Source organism: Perognathus longimembris, chromosome 6 (genome assembly GCF_023159225.1).
Source record: "Perognathus longimembris pacificus isolate PPM17 chromosome 6, ASM2315922v1, whole genome shotgun sequence".
NCBI classification, from domain to species: domain Eukaryota; kingdom Metazoa; phylum Chordata; class Mammalia; order Rodentia; family Heteromyidae; genus Perognathus; species Perognathus longimembris.
Window position 1 is genome coordinate 55,121,242 of NC_063166.1, and position 19,339 is coordinate 55,140,580.

General features: G+C 38.7%; 1 protein-coding gene across 2 annotated transcripts in view; it reads right to left on the reverse strand.

Annotated features, from left to right (window-relative positions):
• Macrod2 (mono-ADP ribosylhydrolase 2) overlaps positions 1–19,339 on the reverse strand; it is a 1,728,876-nt gene that overhangs the window by 135,504 nt on the left and 1,574,033 nt on the right. For both annotated transcript variants that reach the window (XM_048348774.1, XM_048348773.1), the window contains exon 11: positions 15,233–15,316. In XM_048348774.1, the coding sequence (XP_048204731.1) occupies positions 15,233–15,316 (84 nt within the window). The remainder of the gene's footprint in view (positions 1–15,232; positions 15,317–19,339) is intronic.

Here is a 19,339-nt window from a genome sequence, read left to right on the forward strand (position 1 = left end):
TTTTGAGGGGATAAAGAAAGTTGAGAGAGATAAGGAAGATCAATTGAAGGGGTGATATGGATCAAGATAAATTATACCTATAAGTGGGCATGTTGTATTCAAATTCCTCTGTACAATGATTTAAAGTCAAACTACTAAAATGGATAAACCTGGTCCTATCCTAAGATAATGCTCATATGTAGATATCCTACCTCTTTTCCATCATTCAGAAAATACCCTGACCGACTCATTTCTAATTTGTAGTGGCCTGCTAAACCTCCTGAAGATCTTTGCTAATGGAAAGAAATTGCCGTGAGCTCGATTGAGCTGTTGTCAAATAACCACAAATCTGATATTCTGGGTGGATATTCCCCACCTAAGGGAAGGAAGATTTCAAATCTTAAATTACACATAAGATCACCAACCTTGGAAGAGAAAGGGACTTGATAGGATCCTGGTAACTGCAGCTATCAGCATCTGCTTCAGGGGGCTGCCTTTTCTGACCACATGCACTATCATTTTAGCCCACAAAAGATTTCTTTAAACAATAATTTAGCTGAACCTAACTTCCACCTTACCCCTCCCCAGGGAGAAAAATTATTTAAGACAAACGATTTTGCAGTTTTGTTAAAGCCCTTCTACCCACTTCCTTATTCATTTATTCATTCATTTTGCTACCTACAAATATTTGCTGAATGCCTAGTGTTAAAAAAAGTCATGTCTCTAAAATACTGTAAGCCCTTTCACTTTTACAGGTAAATATATATGAGATTTTATGGCTATATTTGTGCTCAGCATATAACAGTGTCTGCTTTGACCATGATAGAAATTTTATAGTAGAAATCCATTACCCTAGAGATGAAAAAGTGGTCAACAGCCAGGCATAATTGGCAGTTTTTCAACAGAAAGAGTAAAGAGTGGTCTATAAACCAAAGAAGAAAGACACAAACAAACAAGTACATTACAAACTTATATGTGTTATACTGTTCAGGAAACTGGCTTTTTATTTCTTCACTGTTAGCTCATAAGGGCTCATGAGTCTTTTGGCTGGAACCTGTTGGAAAAATAATGGCAGATTTACTGAAGGGAAAGCAACAGTTAGATGGGCAGGAACTTCTACACAGAGTAAAATAAAAGTCATAAATAAATATTGTAGGAAAAACACGCATAACAGGGAAATAAATTTGACCATATTTTTTTTTAATTAGCAAGACTTCCTTCCTACCATAGATATAATTTTTCTGGGTTGAGTCAGTTTAAACCTAGGTTATTTTTCAAACATTAATTTTTTTGAATCTTTCCTGTTGGAGGAAAGAGAGAAACATGAATTTCTTTTATCTAGAAAGAAGTCATAACAATAATAATAACAGTGATAATAGATACCATACTTTAGTTTCCTAGTATGTATTTACATATCAGATTTTATTCTTGCTCTTCTCTGTGTTTTATAACTAATCCTTGACTACACTCTGGAAGGTAAGGGTTGCTAGTCTGATATTACAGATGAAAAAAATGAGGCTTAGAGGAAGTAACAAAGTGCTCTAGCCAGCAATGGTAGAGTTGGGATTCAAACCCACATTTGGAGGCCACTGTAGACTATGCCTTTGTATTATGACACATGGCAGAGTGCCCCTCTGATTCACTTTGGGCCAGGTAACTTTTTGAACTAATTGTGTGAAAAGATTCATTGTCCTATAATTAAATTTTGTGCAGGATTATATTTTAATTAAATTTCTGGGCATAGCATTCTATTTAAAATCATCCCTATTTTTCTTTCATTTTAGGGCTTTATTTGCTTTACATTCCCTGTCCACTAAACACACTTATATTGCAATTATCCTCTGAAGGTGTCTTTTGGGTCATGGATAGATATGATGTTTTGGTCACATTTCACTCATTCCTAAATTTGTGGTCAAAGAAACCAGACTGCTTCAAACTTGTCCCTATCAACATTATTATCTGGAAGTCTGACACTCTGCAGTGTCATTGAATACGTAGAAAAGAGAATCTTCAAGATTCACACTCCTTAAGTTTACTGCCTGAGTTTCAAAATCAGTTCTTAAAGCCATACACACTGACTCTTCACATGACTTCTAAGATCTGTTTTTCTAAAAGGCACTCGGAGGACACAGCTTCGCCCAGCAGTCCCTAAGGGCACTAGTGACTGAAACATGTTGTGGTACCGATCAAGTTACACAGACAAGGAGGTCCTCCATTCCCTAATTTAATGAGGAGTAGAGGAGGAAATCCGGTAGCAATACTACACCGAGAGGGAACTAATTCTGTGCGGCTGCCAATTTATAAACATCAGGCTTCTAAAGACAAGGTTGTCATACCATCCAAAAAAAATTTTCTGAGTAAACAGATGCTCAAATTTCACCTTTGCCTGGGGCAGCCATTGAAAATGAACTCACTTACCAACAGAACTTTTGGTATTCCTCTGACCTACTGTCAAACAGCTCAGAAATACAGCATGACATTTGGAAAAGTGAATGAGCAAATTTTAAAAGTCCACAATTTTGCAATGCCTTCCAATGCACTGTTTTTTAGGTCAACAGTACTGTTTAGTCCTATAAGCTCTGTTCTTACTCATTGGATCCCTTTTTCTCTAGTCATTTCCTGTGGATTTACCCCAGCTACCCCAGCATGCTAAGCTGCTTCTCCTTTGTTTTGTCTTATTTCTCCCTCAGGTGTTTTCTCACTTCTCCAAATCACACCAACTTTCATTTTATACATCCTTGCTCCATTTGCTTTTACATGCCAGAGCTGCTTTGCAACTCTTTCCATTTATCTCTGGCTGGGTGTGCTTTTCCTGTCCTTTTCTCCATACTTCCAATCTTCCAGTGAGGATTTGCTAAGTACTTTTAATGTTCCTTTGAAAATTTCCCTTGCTCTGTCATAGCAATGAAGCAAGCATGGAAGGTGAGGGCTATCAATCACATACTTATTACTAGCTATAATATTCCATCCTCTTAACTCTTATCTGACATGTAAAAATATCTATAGGACACAAAGATTCAGTCATCAGCTAGTATTTACTGACAATGGATACAAGACATCCATCCCTACCCCCATAATCATTTCTTAGTTTTCGTCTGGTCAGATACACAGCTGGCACTTGTAGTCCAGAGTTTCAAGCACAGCTGATAGTGTCTTCCCCTTCGAGAATCTCAGAATTGCATGTGACCCAGGCCTAAGCAAGAACATTGCATGACTCTGGCCACAGTTCTTGTTCAGTACTAGATAGATGATCAAGTCTGGCCAACCAGAGACAACAAAACTCAAGTTCAGTCATTCACGAGAGTTTTGGAGAAAGAGAGATATACCTTTGAACTGGGGTTAATGAAATGATACAGTGTTTGAAGGCATCTTTGCCCCAGAGTGGAAGAGTATCTGAAAGAGAGTCAACCCCCACTGAATTCTGATGCAATTGTTTAATTCTTTGATCCAATATCACCTGGATTTCCCAGATACAAGATTTTTTAAAAAGTCAGCTTGAAATGCTTTTTTACCTACAAATGAGAAAGCCTTGGTCTACACAAGCCACATGGTAGGTTTCATGTACTTCTCACACTTATTTGTACATCAATATCACCCATGGCATCTAGAAATTACTAATTTAAAAGCTTGCAGAGACTGAGCTATACAGTTTCATATGCTTACCAGTTCAGGACTTTAGCCAGGCTGAGCTCTGATGTGACCATCATTAGAAAATACCTTCTGAGTGTAACATTATATAGGAAGATACTTTTCAAAGACAGCTTCAGAGATAATTCTAGGATTGTCTTTTACTTGATCTCTCATTTCTTTTATAGTCCCTTGTCCTTTGGATCTAGTGTTCTTATGCCCTCATCTACCATCAAAGCTGTCTCTTAGAGAAAAAGAACAGAAGCAGTTATATATGTGTGTATATATATTCTTCTGACTTGGCTGCTGTCCAACCCCTTATTTCCTATTACTGCTCAATGGCATACATCCAAAATGCAAATTTTTTCATACACAAAGGAAGAATAACTCTTGAAATAATGCTTGGTGCCACTGAAGACTTGCAGATCACATTTGATTTAGTAGAGCTGTGCAGACAGCAGCGTGTGACTGTCCTCTCAGCAAAAGCAATGGGATTCAGAGTCAGCAGATTTTTGTGGGAGAGTGCCTTTAAGCAGGAAACAGAATTTGGTGAAGCTTGGATGGGATAACTGAACTCCAACATTTCATAAAAGAGACGCAATTGACCTCCTTCAATCGACAGAGGCCAGAGACTCAGTAAAGTCAATCAGCATAGACAAGCATCCAGAGCTATGATATCCTTGGCTCTATACATTCTTATATCTCCTCACTCTGCAATGCTGAATCTATGGACTTGCAGAACCACATCTTTCTATTTGTTTACAACCCATTAATCGTTGCCAGTATTTATTCCACAGCATTTTAGAAGCTAAGTTATGTACTTACCTATGGATGTGTGGCAGACACCACAGCATATTATATCTTCCCCAAATAGGCGAACCCTATCCTGTCCCACATGTTTCCTGTTTTCTTGTGTGTGACAGATCACATGGAGAGGTATATCAAGCTTGAGAGATGCTCAAGAACCTCGAGTTACTCTAGCATCCAATCTTTCCAGCCTATGGCCCAGGAAATAAGTGAAAGAGGCAACCTGATTCTGACTATATCAGGAACTAGTCAACAAACAAACATGCTGGGCTCTTACCAGCTTGTAGATGTGTGAACAACATGGATGTCAGTATTTCAGGCAAACAAGCTTTAGGGGGATTTGTATGATATTCATACACATAAATTCATATGATCACAATGAAAATGAAACAAAAAGGAACAAAAGCGAGACAAAAAGAACCAAGCCACCAATGCAAGGTGCATTTTTGAAGAAGAAACCTTTCTGCTGAGTACAAAGAATAAAAGAAGAGCAAGATTCCATAAAGAGGAACAGAAGGAATAAAGACAGAATGTGTTTGCAGTAAGACTGTGAGACTCACATCCCCAGTGGGAAGCCAAGCTACATTAAAAGAGGATGTGAAGAATTTAATGAAGAGAACTTCAAAATTATGTGAGCAAATCAAGTTAAGGACAATAAAGATTACCAGAGCTAGCAATGGGAGAAATATGTTATCACCCTCAGTCCCGAGAACTTATTAGACAAAAACCAAGCAATAGAGAGAGATAGAGAGGGCCATCTGCAAGTCCTATATATTGAGAAAGATAGCAATTGCTGTCTGTCTCTAAGGTTGAAGAGAATACATTCTGGGATTTTTTTTTTTTTTGTTTTGTTTTTTGGCCAGTCCTGGGGTTTGGACTCAGGGCCTGAGCACTGTCCTGGCTTCTTTTTGCTCAAGGCTAGCACTCTGCCTCTTGAGCCACAGCACCACTTCTGGCCATTGTTTATAAGTATGGTGCTGAGGAATCGAACCCTGGGCTTCATGTATACGAGGCAAGCACTCTTGCCACTAGGCCATATTCCCAGCCCCGAGAATACATTCTGTTTTTAGTGTTTCCTCACCTCCACCATCCAATTTCCTCCAGTGACCATCCACTGGTCTGGCCTATGACTTCTTAATGGAAGACCAACATTTGTTTGTTGTCAGCGAAACATACACAGACTACCTAGCAAATATAAGGCAATGTACACTCCAAAAGTACACAGACTATACTTATGGTATTAATGTTTATCTCTGGGGGAGATAATAAGGAAAATAGGCATAAAAAATCCTCCTTCAGTAATGGGACAATGGAGAAATACTGGGTAAAAAACCCAAAGCTTTTGGTCAATGTAGTCCCCAAAGGAGAGTCTCAAGGCACAAAATTGGCTAAAGAATTAGCTGAAAGGGGAAAAGAAAGTAGAGGGATGGTACCTATGAGTCTAACTGAAAGCCTTCCTGACGTCTACCCTGAGATCACAAATAGATGGCAAGTGTGATGGCTAAACTGAGAAACCATCTACCCAACGGAGTGACCACAAAGGAAATTAGTAAAATGAATTTCACATCTCAGTAGACCTTTCCAGTGTAGAAATGGCCACTCCTTTACCCATATGAGAGAGAGAATATATATGCATACCCACACATATGTATGCATATATAATACTTCAGTCTATGTATGCATATATTTATTATTTCTTTACTAGTTTGATGATTTGGCATTATACAAACCAGTACAATTGCACAACATGGCAGAATGACGACTTTTTAAAAAGTTACCTTTAAGTAGTCTCACAAAGGGGTTTCCTTTCAATGAATCAGTTCATAAGAACAATGTATCTTGAATGAAGCCTTTTGGAAACCCTAAGCCCCAAACAAGTTTTGCTATACTCCTTGCTTTACTTGGTACCACTCTGGACTGTACTCTGGAAGGTTTAGCTAGACTGGGGCACTTGCTGTCTTGGTCTTACTGTAATGGAAGTTCTATAGGAAGAAGATTCTGACAATTAGGGAAAGTCATGGAGGAGTGATATTTGTGAACTCTTCCCTACATTTAATGTCAAGATCAACTGGTCATATTTTAGCTAGTGTTTCCCAAATAATGATTCACACACAAACTGTCCAGAATTGATTTCTAAAAACAATTTTTTCTATTAAAAAGAATCAAAGTTTCTTAAGAGTAATGGTGGATAAATGCCAGGCTGAGAAGACTCTATGGTGCTTCGAGTAGAAGAGGAAATCATGAATCCATGATAATAAGTAGAAAAATAAATAGAAAGTATTTATAAATAATAGATAGATAGAATAATAAGGTAAATAGATGTAAAGTATTCTCCTAAAAGATACTCATCAATTTCAAGCAGACAAAAGAGACTCCCTTTCAATTGACAAACCTCTCAATCACCAAATTAATCTCCCGATGAAAATGAGTACTATCTTCATGAGAGATATTGAAATCATGCCCTCCTTACAGTATGCCAGGAAAATCAAAGGTGCATAAAGTTTCATAGACAAACCCAAACTGGAAACATTCTATAGTATAATTGTATAACTACACTATCTTTAAAAAAAATGACAAGAATGTCAATTAATCAAGTGGGCAGAAGTGACATGTCTGTAATCTTAGCTACGTGGGAATGCTGTGATCTGGAGGACCACAGTTTGAAAGCAGATTGAGAAGAGAAAACAAAGCCAATCTTGAAATATGGCTCAAAAGCTAAAATGAAAAGGATGACAAACCATGCTAAGCAAGCATGAAGTCCTGTGTTCTAGCTCTGAGTACCAACAAAAAAGAATGCTGAAGTCAAGACAAGGCACAGAAACTGCTTTAGAATAGAGTTGATTAAAGGATATGAGAACAAACTGGAATACTTGCTTTAAAAAAATGTGTGTTGTTTTGTTATAAAGAAAATCATCGGGAAAATTGTTAAAACTTCACCTGAGGTCAAAATCAGAATGATAGTAATCACAATTTTGTGTTCTTTTTGGTCTTTATTGTGCTCTTGTTGAACAAATCCTGTTTGTAGAAAATTCTCTGTTAAAATATTTGAGGACATCAGATTGGCAGTCCATTTTCAAAAGGGGTTTCATTTTTATTTGTATTTTATTTTGTATTTTACTGTATTTGGAAGTTGCTGTTAGCTGAAGATTGTGTTTATATGCATAGAAAAGACAAAAGTAGTGGTAGGTACTCCAGAGATGCCATACATGCAGTTACCATACACTTTCTGGGATGGAGGAGGCTTGGGACTTAGTACATGCTCAGTACTCCCTACAGTGGCTACATTAGACAAGGGCATTAAGAAGGTTTCCCAAAAGGAGCATTTTGCACCTGTTTTTCAAGACCTTAGCAGAACCACCCATCATTACTCTACATCCAAAAGCCAGTCTCTTGTCCCTGTAATGTTTTTCTCACCAACCATGTGTCTATTTTCCTCCTGCCAGCAGCAACAATTGTCACAAGTCAGTGGGGAATTCTCCAGATAGAGAAATGAGAAATGATTCAAGTGGATCTGCTAGCAGTTTTGCCCAGGGAGAATTCAGTACCCTGGTTTGCTGTGTACCATTCCTCAGGCTGGGTGCTCTCTGCAGATGAAATCATTTCCTGACTGCCTCTCACGGCTCCAGAGTGACAAGGACTCAGGAAGGAACAGGCATGCTTCAGCTAGGCATTAGGAGAGCATGGCATAGATCCAGGCAATTCTAGTGTCAGTGGACAGTTTTAAGGCCCTCACTGGTATAGTAGAAAAGCACAACTTTGCTATAGTAGAAAATTGAAAGTTTGAAATATAACGGCAAAACCCAAATGTGAAAATCCAATACTGTTCAAAAAGCAATCTCTCTCTCTCTAAAGACAAGACAAAACAAAGCCTTATTTGTTGAAAAATTAGTACCTAATATTTTCAGCACTTACTGGTAAATTTTAGTATTGGGGAGAACAAAAGTCATTGTAATACATAGACCCTGCAAACTCAAGAGCTGAATTTTCAATGAAACATAGGTGAATGCATATGGATAAGTCAATCTTTACCCTCAGTTCTAGACCAAAATAGACAAATGGTGAAGCAAGGATAGACTGAATCTCTCTCTCTCTTTCTCTCTCTCTCTCTCTCTCTCTCTCTCTCTCTCTCTCTCTCTCTCTCTCTCACACACACACACACACACACACACGGGGCACACCTGGAAGTCAACTAGCTGGCCCCGCCTGTTTCTCAGTCTTGGGGCCACTTGTGGCTAAGATGGTGGCGCCTAACAATGCGCAGCTGCTACAAGTGTCATTGGTTATAACCCAGAGGTGGTTCTGTGTGGGCTGTGATGCCCCAGCTCTTCCGCCCTTGATGGACAGCTCATGCCTCCCCTTCCTGCCGATCTTAGACCTGATTGGCTCCTGTGCCTTATATTAGTGGCAAGTACTTCCCCAATAAACGAGATCTTGTGCCCAACTTGACTCCCAGGCCATTTGATTGTCTTCTGGTGAGGGAGGGCTTGGTGTGGGCGGCCTACCTACCCTTTCCTTTCTTGGATTGTCCGGTCGGGGCGTGCCTTCCCGTCTCCTCTCTCCTGTGGGTCGGGGGGGGGGGACGGGACAAAACCCCCAACACACACACACAGACACACCCTTTAAAATGATTATAAAGAAGTCCAGTATACATGCTCTACTGAACTGATTTTTTTTTAATAGTTCACTTAGCATTATCTTTCCTGGTCTCCTAGAACATTTTGGATACGTTTGCATGGAAAGTTTTTTCCATCTGCAAAAGCAAAGGCTTTCCCTAGATGCTCTCAGAAGGCTACTCAGCTATTAAAGGCATGGCACAGAGCATTCACAATAAAGATGCAAATATTTACTAGGCATGAAGGAAAGAGCTCATAAAGAATTAGTTTTCATGAATATGATGGTTAGGTAGAATCACAGAATTTGATACTGACCAGGGACTCAGACATTGACTATGTTTGAACTGGTTGTCCTGGGTAAATAAAACTCAAAAAGCAAAGCCACAGATAAGGGGCATGGTGAGACAGACAATATCTAGGTGATTGGGGCTATGCTTAGTGTCTGGAGTTAGTATGCTCTGGGACAACTCCACTGTGTGTTCACCATGCCAGGGGTTCCTACTATAGTACAGGTGAATACAGAGACTTCTGGGCACACAGCTCCTTATGGAAGTTATTTTGGTCTTGCAGGTCTCCTGGAAGGGTTTCAGAGGATCCCCTCACAGGATTCCATCAGCCATATTTTGAGGAATATTCACCTAGGGAACACAAGACCACAAGCAGTAAGAGCAAGACCTATTCTCAGAAGAGAGATTTGTGTTCCTAGCATCTTACAGAAGTAGCTGTCAGGATACCACTGTGGCTAGACAATAGTGTCTGTGTTCATCTCTGATCGGATAGCCAATAACTAGACACCACTTTCCTCCTCTTTCTCTAACTTAACCAGATGTCCTCTAAGATGTCTTAGGGTCAGTGGAAACTGAGGAAGGATTGAGGTGTACAATTGCGTGAGTGTTAGGGATGGACTCGTTTTGGGGCAGCTTGACTTGAAGATAAGGGGAAGGTAGCCTGGGACAAATTCTGTTTTGGATTTAATCCAGGAATTAATGTAATTTGTAGAGGAGGGACTGGGATGGGAGGTCAGAAGTGCTCACTGAATGTACCTGAAGAAACTAGGAGATAAAAAACCTAGCAAGGTAGGAGGTTGAATCAATGTATTTTAATAGCTTGTTCATATTAAAGGGGATCTCAAGAATTGTTATACAAAATAAATACCTTTATGGTGGCTGGAAGCCTTTTCTCTGTTTCAGATTCAATATACTTTGTTTGACTAGATGGCTGTCTCTTGTGTCCAGTTAATGTCCTGGATGGTTACTATATAGCATTTGCATTTGTTTAATCTTTCTCTTTTTTGTTTCCCTTTCTTCTCTTCAAAAATACTAAAACTGGTATAGGCAAATTTCCCATTCATCCATGACCTAAGCTAAAGACCTTCACTTCTGTGGATTCAAACTTAAGCTCTGGCTGGGGATCTGTTAGATGTGAATTATTGGGCCTAATCCTAGACCAGGTAAATTAGAAAGATGCCCAAGAACCTCTTACTGGCAGCCCTCCATGTAACTCACATGGCTGCTCAAGTGTGAGAACCAAATCTTTTCCTTCAATTTAACATACAAGAAAAGGAGTGTGAGGAGTAGGAAGCACTGAGAGTTCTGCCCACATTCTTATGAAATGTTTTATGGGTAGAAGGATTCATGGATATTATCTTCCAAACCAGGACATCTCCAAAGGTTTAGGCAAAAATAGTCAATATAGGACAATGACAACAACCACAAGCTGGATCTTCTTGGTCAAAGAGGACCTGTGGTTATTCTGCCCAAGTAATTTCACCTCTTCTCTTTATGGAAAATGTACATTCTCTGTATCCCATTTAAAATCGTAGCATTGATTCTGCTATGAGATTCTGTGGTCATGATTAGGGGTCCATGCAATGGGTAACAACTTGAAAATGTAGTGTTGGGTTCTTCTGATAATCTGTGAGAGAGGAAAGTTCAGAATGACCCCAAGTCAAGGAGAATACATATTAACATGAAAGCAAGATGGTGGTATAGGCATTTACTGAATTCTTTTCTCACCATAAACATTTATATTTTGCTTAAACTCTTGGCATTTTAAGATCTACAGTATAAAATAAAGCTTTTCTTCATGGACAAGCCTCTTTTCCTCATTCTAGTTCTTTTTCCTTAAAAACTGGTCAATCGCTAAGCTCTTTTGAGTGATGGCAAAGTCAAAATTATGACTGCCTGATTTTACCCTTCACTGCACTTGTCAAAAAAATTAAATTAAAGATCATGCTTACGAATATAATGCATGAACTGCTGCACGGCATTCTGAAAGATAGAATGTCCCTTCTGTCCAGCCACTCACAAAACAGCATGTCACACAATACTTTAATATGCAGGGAAGAATAATAGGTCAGAGAGAAAATGCTGCCTCTGAGGAAATACGAGGTACATTCCACAAATGGCTCATGGATTCAGAAAAAAATATTTCAGTTAGGAAATTAATAATAACACCAATACTAATATTATAGCCTTCACACTTGGTATAGTGCTTTGTATTTTCCTAAATGTGTCCACATATAATTTCATCTAAGTAAAGGGAATCATTAATATTTTATAGTGTAGTGGAGGGCTGCTTGATTAAGCACTGCAAGAACATTCCATGTATGCTTGCCAAATAATGTTCTGCACAGGCCCTTGTAGAGCGAGAGCTGAAGTGCTTGTGCTTTTCTGTAAAAAAGGCACTGAGGGCTGTGGAGATGTATTCATGGAGAAAAATTCATGTCCTAAACATGCTTCTGAACTTAGTGGCATAAAGTGTGGTTTCACTTATAAATGCATATAAATTATATATATATTTTTAAGTAAGTGTAAGGAATTAAAAAATTATACAATATCTGACATTGCCACTTCCCTAGTCCTTTGCGTTAATTCCTGAGGTCAGTTTAAGATATATGTAGGTATGCTGTGTCTAAACACATATATACACAATTGTTACACATGTACATATGCAGGTATGTACATCTATATATGCATACTTCTACGTATATAATATCTATATATGTATTATGTATGTGTATGTATCTATCATCTATCTATCTATCTATCTATCTATCTATCTACTTGATAAGGCTGAACTAGTTATTTTGCAAAGAAAATCATTAGAAACCAGAAATAGTTTCTAAGTCCTGAATTAAGAATTGTCAGAAAGAGCTGAAATTGGTGTTTTCTTTGGACATTTGCCCAACTTACATGGTTTGGACATTAGAATAGTGGTTCTCACACTTGAGCAGCCATGTGAGTTACATGGAGGGCTGCCAGTAAGAGGTTCTTGGGCATCTTTCTAATTCACCTGGTCTAGGATTAGGCCCAATAATTTACATCTAACAGATCCCCAGCCAGAGCTTAAGTTTGAATCCATAGAAGTGAAAGTCCTTGGCTTAGGTCATGGATGAATGGGAAATTCGCCTATACCAGTTTTAGTACTTTTTGGAGAGAAGAAAGGAAAACAAAAAAAGACTTTGTTGAGGCTTAGCAATCTTACATATTGCACTAACATGAATTTAAGGATCACAAACAGCAACAAACAAATTTCTAAGCCCAATATGCATTTTAGATATCACAGGAAACAAGTGTAAACAAATAACATCTTAAATTAACCTCAGAAAGTTCCCACACATGCATGTTAAAGGAAACTGATCATCAAAGAACAAAATGCACAAGGAAGTACAAATTTAAATGCAGAATCAGACTCACACAGACTAGAAATGTTAAAATTTCAGCTGTAGAGTATTTCTGAAGTTATATGCTATCTAAACAAAGAAATGGCCAGATACTTGGGAAAAGTCCTAAATAAATCTTGTTGAAAGGGGATGCTGTAGTGATGGATGTTAGGAGTTAAGTTGAAGAACTAAACATAAGTTTAAATAGTGTTGGACAGAAAGCTAACAAATGGAATGATAGACTTAAAACTAACCAAAAGGCATCAGAGATAGAAGATATGGAAAAAATAATGCAACATGGGTAAAACATCACAAAGAACACAGGAAAATAAGACAATCAGTAGTCACTGGGATGTGGGAAGCAGGGCTGAGAAGTGTAAGGGAAGAGAGAAGAGAGATGAGGCTAAGTGACAGAGTGATAAGCTTAGGGATCTATAAATACAAAGCGCCAGAAGCTTCTCTTACTAAAAAAGCCCGAGAGAGATAACCAAGCTAGGGAAGATTGATAGTTCTAAAATGAGAGTAAGATCTAGAGAGAAGGGTCATGATCCACATTACCATGTACCCTTCTGCCCAGAGATACAATGGTTCCATTTGCATTCCCGGTAGGAAAGAATGATTGTAACTCTCTGTATTCTGACAGGAAACAAAAAAGCATGAAACAGCAAAATGTATCAATTCAGGGCACATAGGATATTTTGTCAAAATAGATGCACTGATAAATAATCAGCGTGACATCATGGAATCATCTGCTATTTCCTGTCAGATTGAGCTGTCTCATACTCTTTCCCTACCACTTTCTACTTCTTTGTCTTTGAAGCTCTCTTAGGAAAAAATATACAATCCCTACATTTCCGGAGAGTGACTGATGTTTACATTTCACCATGATACAATCGTCAGGATGTCCCTGGGAACAAATCCATAGTTATCACATTTTCATCTCAGATTGGTGACTCAGAGCAGGTTCTTAGATCACCTATTTGTGAAGCTGTGTGACTGATTCATGGTAGAACTAGAGGAAGATATTCCTAAACAAATCAACTTATTTCAGAAGTAAAAAAAGCTTTGGTATGTTGTAAGGAGTAACTTGGAAGAATTCTTTCCTTAATTAAGAGATATAATTGAAAGATAGGTAGGTAGGTAGATAGATAGATAGATAGATAGATAGATAGATAGATAGATAGATAGATGCTGTGGTTTATTACTTGCTTTGTGATACACCGTAGGAGCAACATACTCAACATACTTCAACAAGGGTCATTCATTGGATGGGACTCATTCAATCTTTAGGGGTATGCACAATTGTTCTCTTGCTGCCAACTCATTTCCTAAGCATAGATTCATAGACTGGAAATGATCTAAGTATGGCAACATGGACAGACTCACTGATTACTTTAAACATCCGATATTGACAAAGCTCTGGCCCTCTTCATGATTCTAAGTGTTTTTCTCTAAGTTTTTCTAATCTCTTAATCATTTCAATGAATTAGGACAGTGGTAACTCTACCATGCTCCTAATTATGATAGTAATAAGTCTAATAGTCATCACTAATGGAATGTCAGACTTAGACACTTTTTACAACAGGAAATGTTCATCTCATGCTTCTTCCATGGTGGGAGGGAGCCATCCACTCTGCTGTATTTCTTGCTACCTCTAATGAGATCAGGAGTAAGTAGAGCTCCATTTCTCCTCTCATCTGCCTATGGAGAAGGCATGTGCTAGACAGGTAGGTGCCATTGGCTCGTGTCTGTTAGCCTAGCTTCTCAGAAAGTGAAGAGAGGGGATATCATGGTTTGAGGTCAGCCTACATGCAGATATGGCAGTTTCAGGAGCAGGATGTTTATTTTAGCTACATGGAAAACATAAATATTCCATCACTCCCCAGGTTGAATTGAACATACAAGAGAGATCCTCTTTGAAAAAAAACCATGCAATAAAAGAAAGACTACACATTCTTTGTAAACTTTAGCACATCTAGAAGCGGCCATTCAGTGCAAAAATGCAAAAACAACAACAAAACCATGGGCTTCTACAAGGTGGCAGAGAACATGCAAGACAGGAAACATTTGTAACATCCATTACTGAGGGATGATTCTGGAAAGAGTAAGAATGTGTTTGTGAGAAGAACAATTGTGATAATACAACAATGGCTATAGGCTGCCTGTTGGTCAGGCATAGATCTTGACCTGAAGTTTTCCATAAGTTCAAAACATTCAATTTACAAGCATTATCCACAACTTTTCTCCTTGTGGAGGTAGCTAATACATCAGATTGAGGAAATGGAGATTTAAAATTCAGTTTTTTCTCTTTTACAACAACAACAACAACAACAACAACCGTACAACCAAAAAATCCAAATCTAATTTTCCATCTTCCCATGCAGAAGAGAGTAAACATATTTAGATAAGATAATAGAATTGCCCTGTGAGTTTTGAGCACTTAGGAATATCTGGATATGAACCTATACATATAACTTAAAAATTAAATAGGCCATTTTTTCCCTTGTAGCATAATCTAAAGGAGAAGAGGGATAGGATTTACCTTCACTGGAGTCTTTGGAGCATTCTGGTTTCTTTGCTTTGCTCTTCTTGAGGGGTGGAGAGAGGCCTTTGTGCTCTAACTCCTCTGGAAATACAAAGATATCATACATTTTTTATTTAAATATTTACCAGCAGAGTTCAAAAATGTGTTGAAGTTTAAATATGTTTTCCTCTCAATAAACCTACCCACTCACTGAATCTTAATTACAGATACATATGTCACCATGCTAAAGTTACATTTTGGCAAGAGACCTGTGTTTCCAACTTCCTTACATTTATCCTTTAGACTTAAGCTAGAGCAGGTCTTGTAGACATCAATAATTCACACCAAAGTTAAGTTGGACACAGTGCCTTTTTGTTTAAAGATCTTCCACAGAGAACTGCATATTACTGTGATTATTTTTCCAATAGAGTTTAATTGAAAGCTTCATGGATTGACAGCTGTCATTGTGCATCTCATTTTATTCAGCCTCAAAGTAGGACATAGATGCCATTCTTTTGAGAAGATGATATAGGGCTTGAAAATATCCTGCCTTTATTTAACAGCCTTTTTTAGTAATTCAAATTAGAAACAATCATTTATATTCCTAATTCAACTATTGTGTTTCTCATTTTGTCAGGATTCTTCCAAGTCTATCCCATGTGTTCAGTAAGCAAAACTATGAAGACAGTTTGTAGAACGTGTCTCTAAATTTATCCCATTCTGATACACTTTAAATATGCAGCCTTCTGTTTGTCCCTTCCGATCTATTCTTCATCATTTAACACTCCCTTACCGTGCCCTGGGAACCTAGACTCTCTGAAATGCACTAAGAAACTTCTTGGCCCTCTGGTTTCCTATCAAATTCAACCAATGGATAACTAAGGGAAGTTACTTCTTGGAACCCTAGTAGTCTTCAAGAGTGGGTCATGGGCTTCAGCAAGATTACAGTACTTGCCACCTGTTTTCCACATGGCTCTCTAGGTTGCCTGAGGTCTCTAGCCTCCCTTCCCCATTGTCCCTTGAGAGCTGGGACTTAAGTGTGTCTCTCTTCTCTGTGCTAATGCCTTCCCTTCACTCAGTTCCTACCTCAATCACTTCAAATAGGACACTAGCCAGAACTTCTGAGTAGCTAGGATAACAGTCATGAGCCACCAGTGCCTGGCTTAAAGAAATCCTTCAAATGTATTATTTGTACCTAACATTATCTTCTTGATTTCTTACTAATTTTTCCCTCTCCTTCTCCTTATCATTTTCTTTCACCTCCTCTTCTTTTTCTTCATCCTCTTCATCTTTCCTCTTTTTCAGTGGAACTGGGATTTGAACTCAGGGCCTAAACTTGCTAGGCAAATGTACTACCACTTGAACAATATCTCCATTGTGTTTCTTGATTGTCTGTTACCTTTTCCCCCAGTTCTTTGACTATCAGTTCCATGAGAAAGGGCACTTGTGCTTTCTTTGTATCCTTGGTGCCTGGAAGTACCGTGAGAATTTCATTTAAAATCCAATTGTATTTTCTTTAAGGCTAAGATATAATGGGGCCCATGCCCAATTTGCACTCTCTTAGCAGCTGTTGTCTTGTGCCAAGATTCTAAAATTACACTATGGAGCCATGACGACTCAGTTCTCTTTTCTCATCTATTAGGAAAGGAGCAGAAAGAAAACCCCACATTTGATAGATGTTCTATTAAAAACCTTGGCACTACAGACTACAAAGGCTTGGGGCAGTAGGCTAGGTATTCTATGGTTGCAAGTCAATCACATCTAAGGTCATTACTATGGCCAGGGTGAGAAATTTTTGCCAATGACTACATTAGCCACCCCCTCCAACTACTGTCACCAGGTGTAAGATGTATGCTGACCCTTGGAATGGGTTCAGCACAAACAGAAATGAGGTACTTGGAACAGCTCACTGAGCACAAATACCAGGCTCAACAAGATTCATAAAGTGGGCAAAGCAATGTTTGCAATCTCATTTGGAGAAGACTCTAAGCTTTTCATGTCCTTGAAATGCATTGTCTGCAATGGAGGCATCAGCAAAGAATTTCCAGAGCTGAAAATTCAATTCCAAACCAGCATTTAGTTTTAGTAAATTACAATTCTAGTTTTTGATTTCCCATCTGAATGGACATTCATGGTGAATGGATGAGATTTTAAAATATATCTATGTGCCTATATTTACCGGTATTTAAACACTCCCTAAACACTCATATTTCCTTTTTGAACAGTTGTGAGCATGGGGGCATATTAAATATGGGGGTCTTCTAAGATGGGAGTATTGTATTATTTCATGGCACTCATGGGCCTGGTATCCAGGAATATTCAAATAAAAGTCAGTGACACTTGTGGCCACTGTACCCAGGTTTTTCTGTATAGCTGGACAGGAATGGCTCTCCCTCTTGGACTAGATTACTGAAGGGTGCTTCCCAACAAAACACCCCATACGTGTGTGTGTGTGTGTGTGTGTGTGTGTGTGTGTGTGTGTATGTATCTTCTCTTTCTGGCCAAGGTCAGAAGCTGGAGCTTTGTCATGAGCATGGCTTTTCCCCCTGAGGAACATAAGTGTAACTTTAGCATTGTTGAGTTGAGTGGCTATAGATGGTTGTTGATTTTATGTACTTCCTGGCTTAGGTTGGGGGCAATTCCAATAATGCACATCCCTGTTCATTAAAAGACAGAGGAAAATATTTTCCATGCCAGGATTAGAGAAGATGAAAACCAGTCCCTTTTATCCCTCATGTGACAGAGCTTCATCTTCAGGATGACTTTTTCTAACTCTCCTCTGAGATTTTTCTGCCTCTGTTTACTATACAGGTCTGGAGCAAGGAAGTTAAGAACTTTTTCCTGGGGTCAAATAAACCTGCATTCAATTTCTACATCTAGTATTCAAGAAGGAATCCCTTGTAAGACTTGATGATCATTTGCCTCAGAGATCTGTTTTAGGTATTCCATTAACTTATTCATAGCAAGAAATTGGCACAAAGAGTGTTTAATTAAAGCCTGCTGTGCTAACTTAGAAATGTTTTGAGGCTGATCTGAGCCAGTACATACCAACTAATTTTATCATCACCCATTTGAAAAAGAACATGGTAGGGGAGTTCACACCCCAGAAATCAGTAAACTCTTCACATCAGGGTTCATGTTATCCAGAGAGTCCACTTGTCTTAGGTATTCAGGTTGTTATTTCACTCCCATTTGACATTTGTCAAGCTGATTCACTCAAGTAATCTAGCACTAGTGCATCCTTAAAAATTGCATTTTCAGGGCTGGGGATATAGCCTAGTGGCAAGAGTGCCTGCCTCGGATACACGAGGCCCTAGGTTCGATTCCCCAGCACCACATATACAGAAAAACGGCCAGAAGCGGCGCTGTGGCTCAAGTGGCAGAGTGCTAGCCTGCGGGAAGAAGCCAGGGACAGTGCTCAGGCCCTGAGTCCAAGGCCCAGGACTGGCCAAAAAAAAAAAAAAAATTGCATTTTCAAAAATGTCTCTAGCTTTCCTATCTACAAGAGAAGAGATGATGAGGACAGAGATACAACAATAGTTAGTGGTCTTGGGGGACTTGTTTATAGTTATCTTGGAGACCATCATGTTCCAGTGTGAGATATGAATGAAGCTGTATTCGCTCTCAATACCACCTGGCATGAGAGAGATGGAGAGGAGAGGAGAGGAGAGGAGAGGAAAGGAGAGGAGAGGAGAGGAGAGGAGAGGAGAGGAGAGGAGAAAAGAGGAGAGGAGATAAAATCAATAATGTGTTGAATCTTTATTGTGGGAAAAGTGATGTGAGAAATATTAAAGGTAAGGCACCTCATTCAACACCCTAAGCAAAACAATTGGTGAGAATTATTACTTCTAAAAATAGAAAATGTGCTTTATAGGAAAATATATTTTCTTAAGGCCAATAAATAGTGTAGCTAGTTGAATTCAGGCCTGTTGATTCTTGAATTCCTATTTGAGAGCATATTTACTGGCTGCATTAGACCAGTGTCCATGCTTTTAAACCATTAGATTTCCCTTATAAATTCTGATCTTTAGGAGTTGGTATATTTCTTCCTCTCTGACAGTGAGAAAAAAACACATGCTATGTGAAAGTATACTTTTCTTTTTTCTTAAGTTTTTATTATAAAAC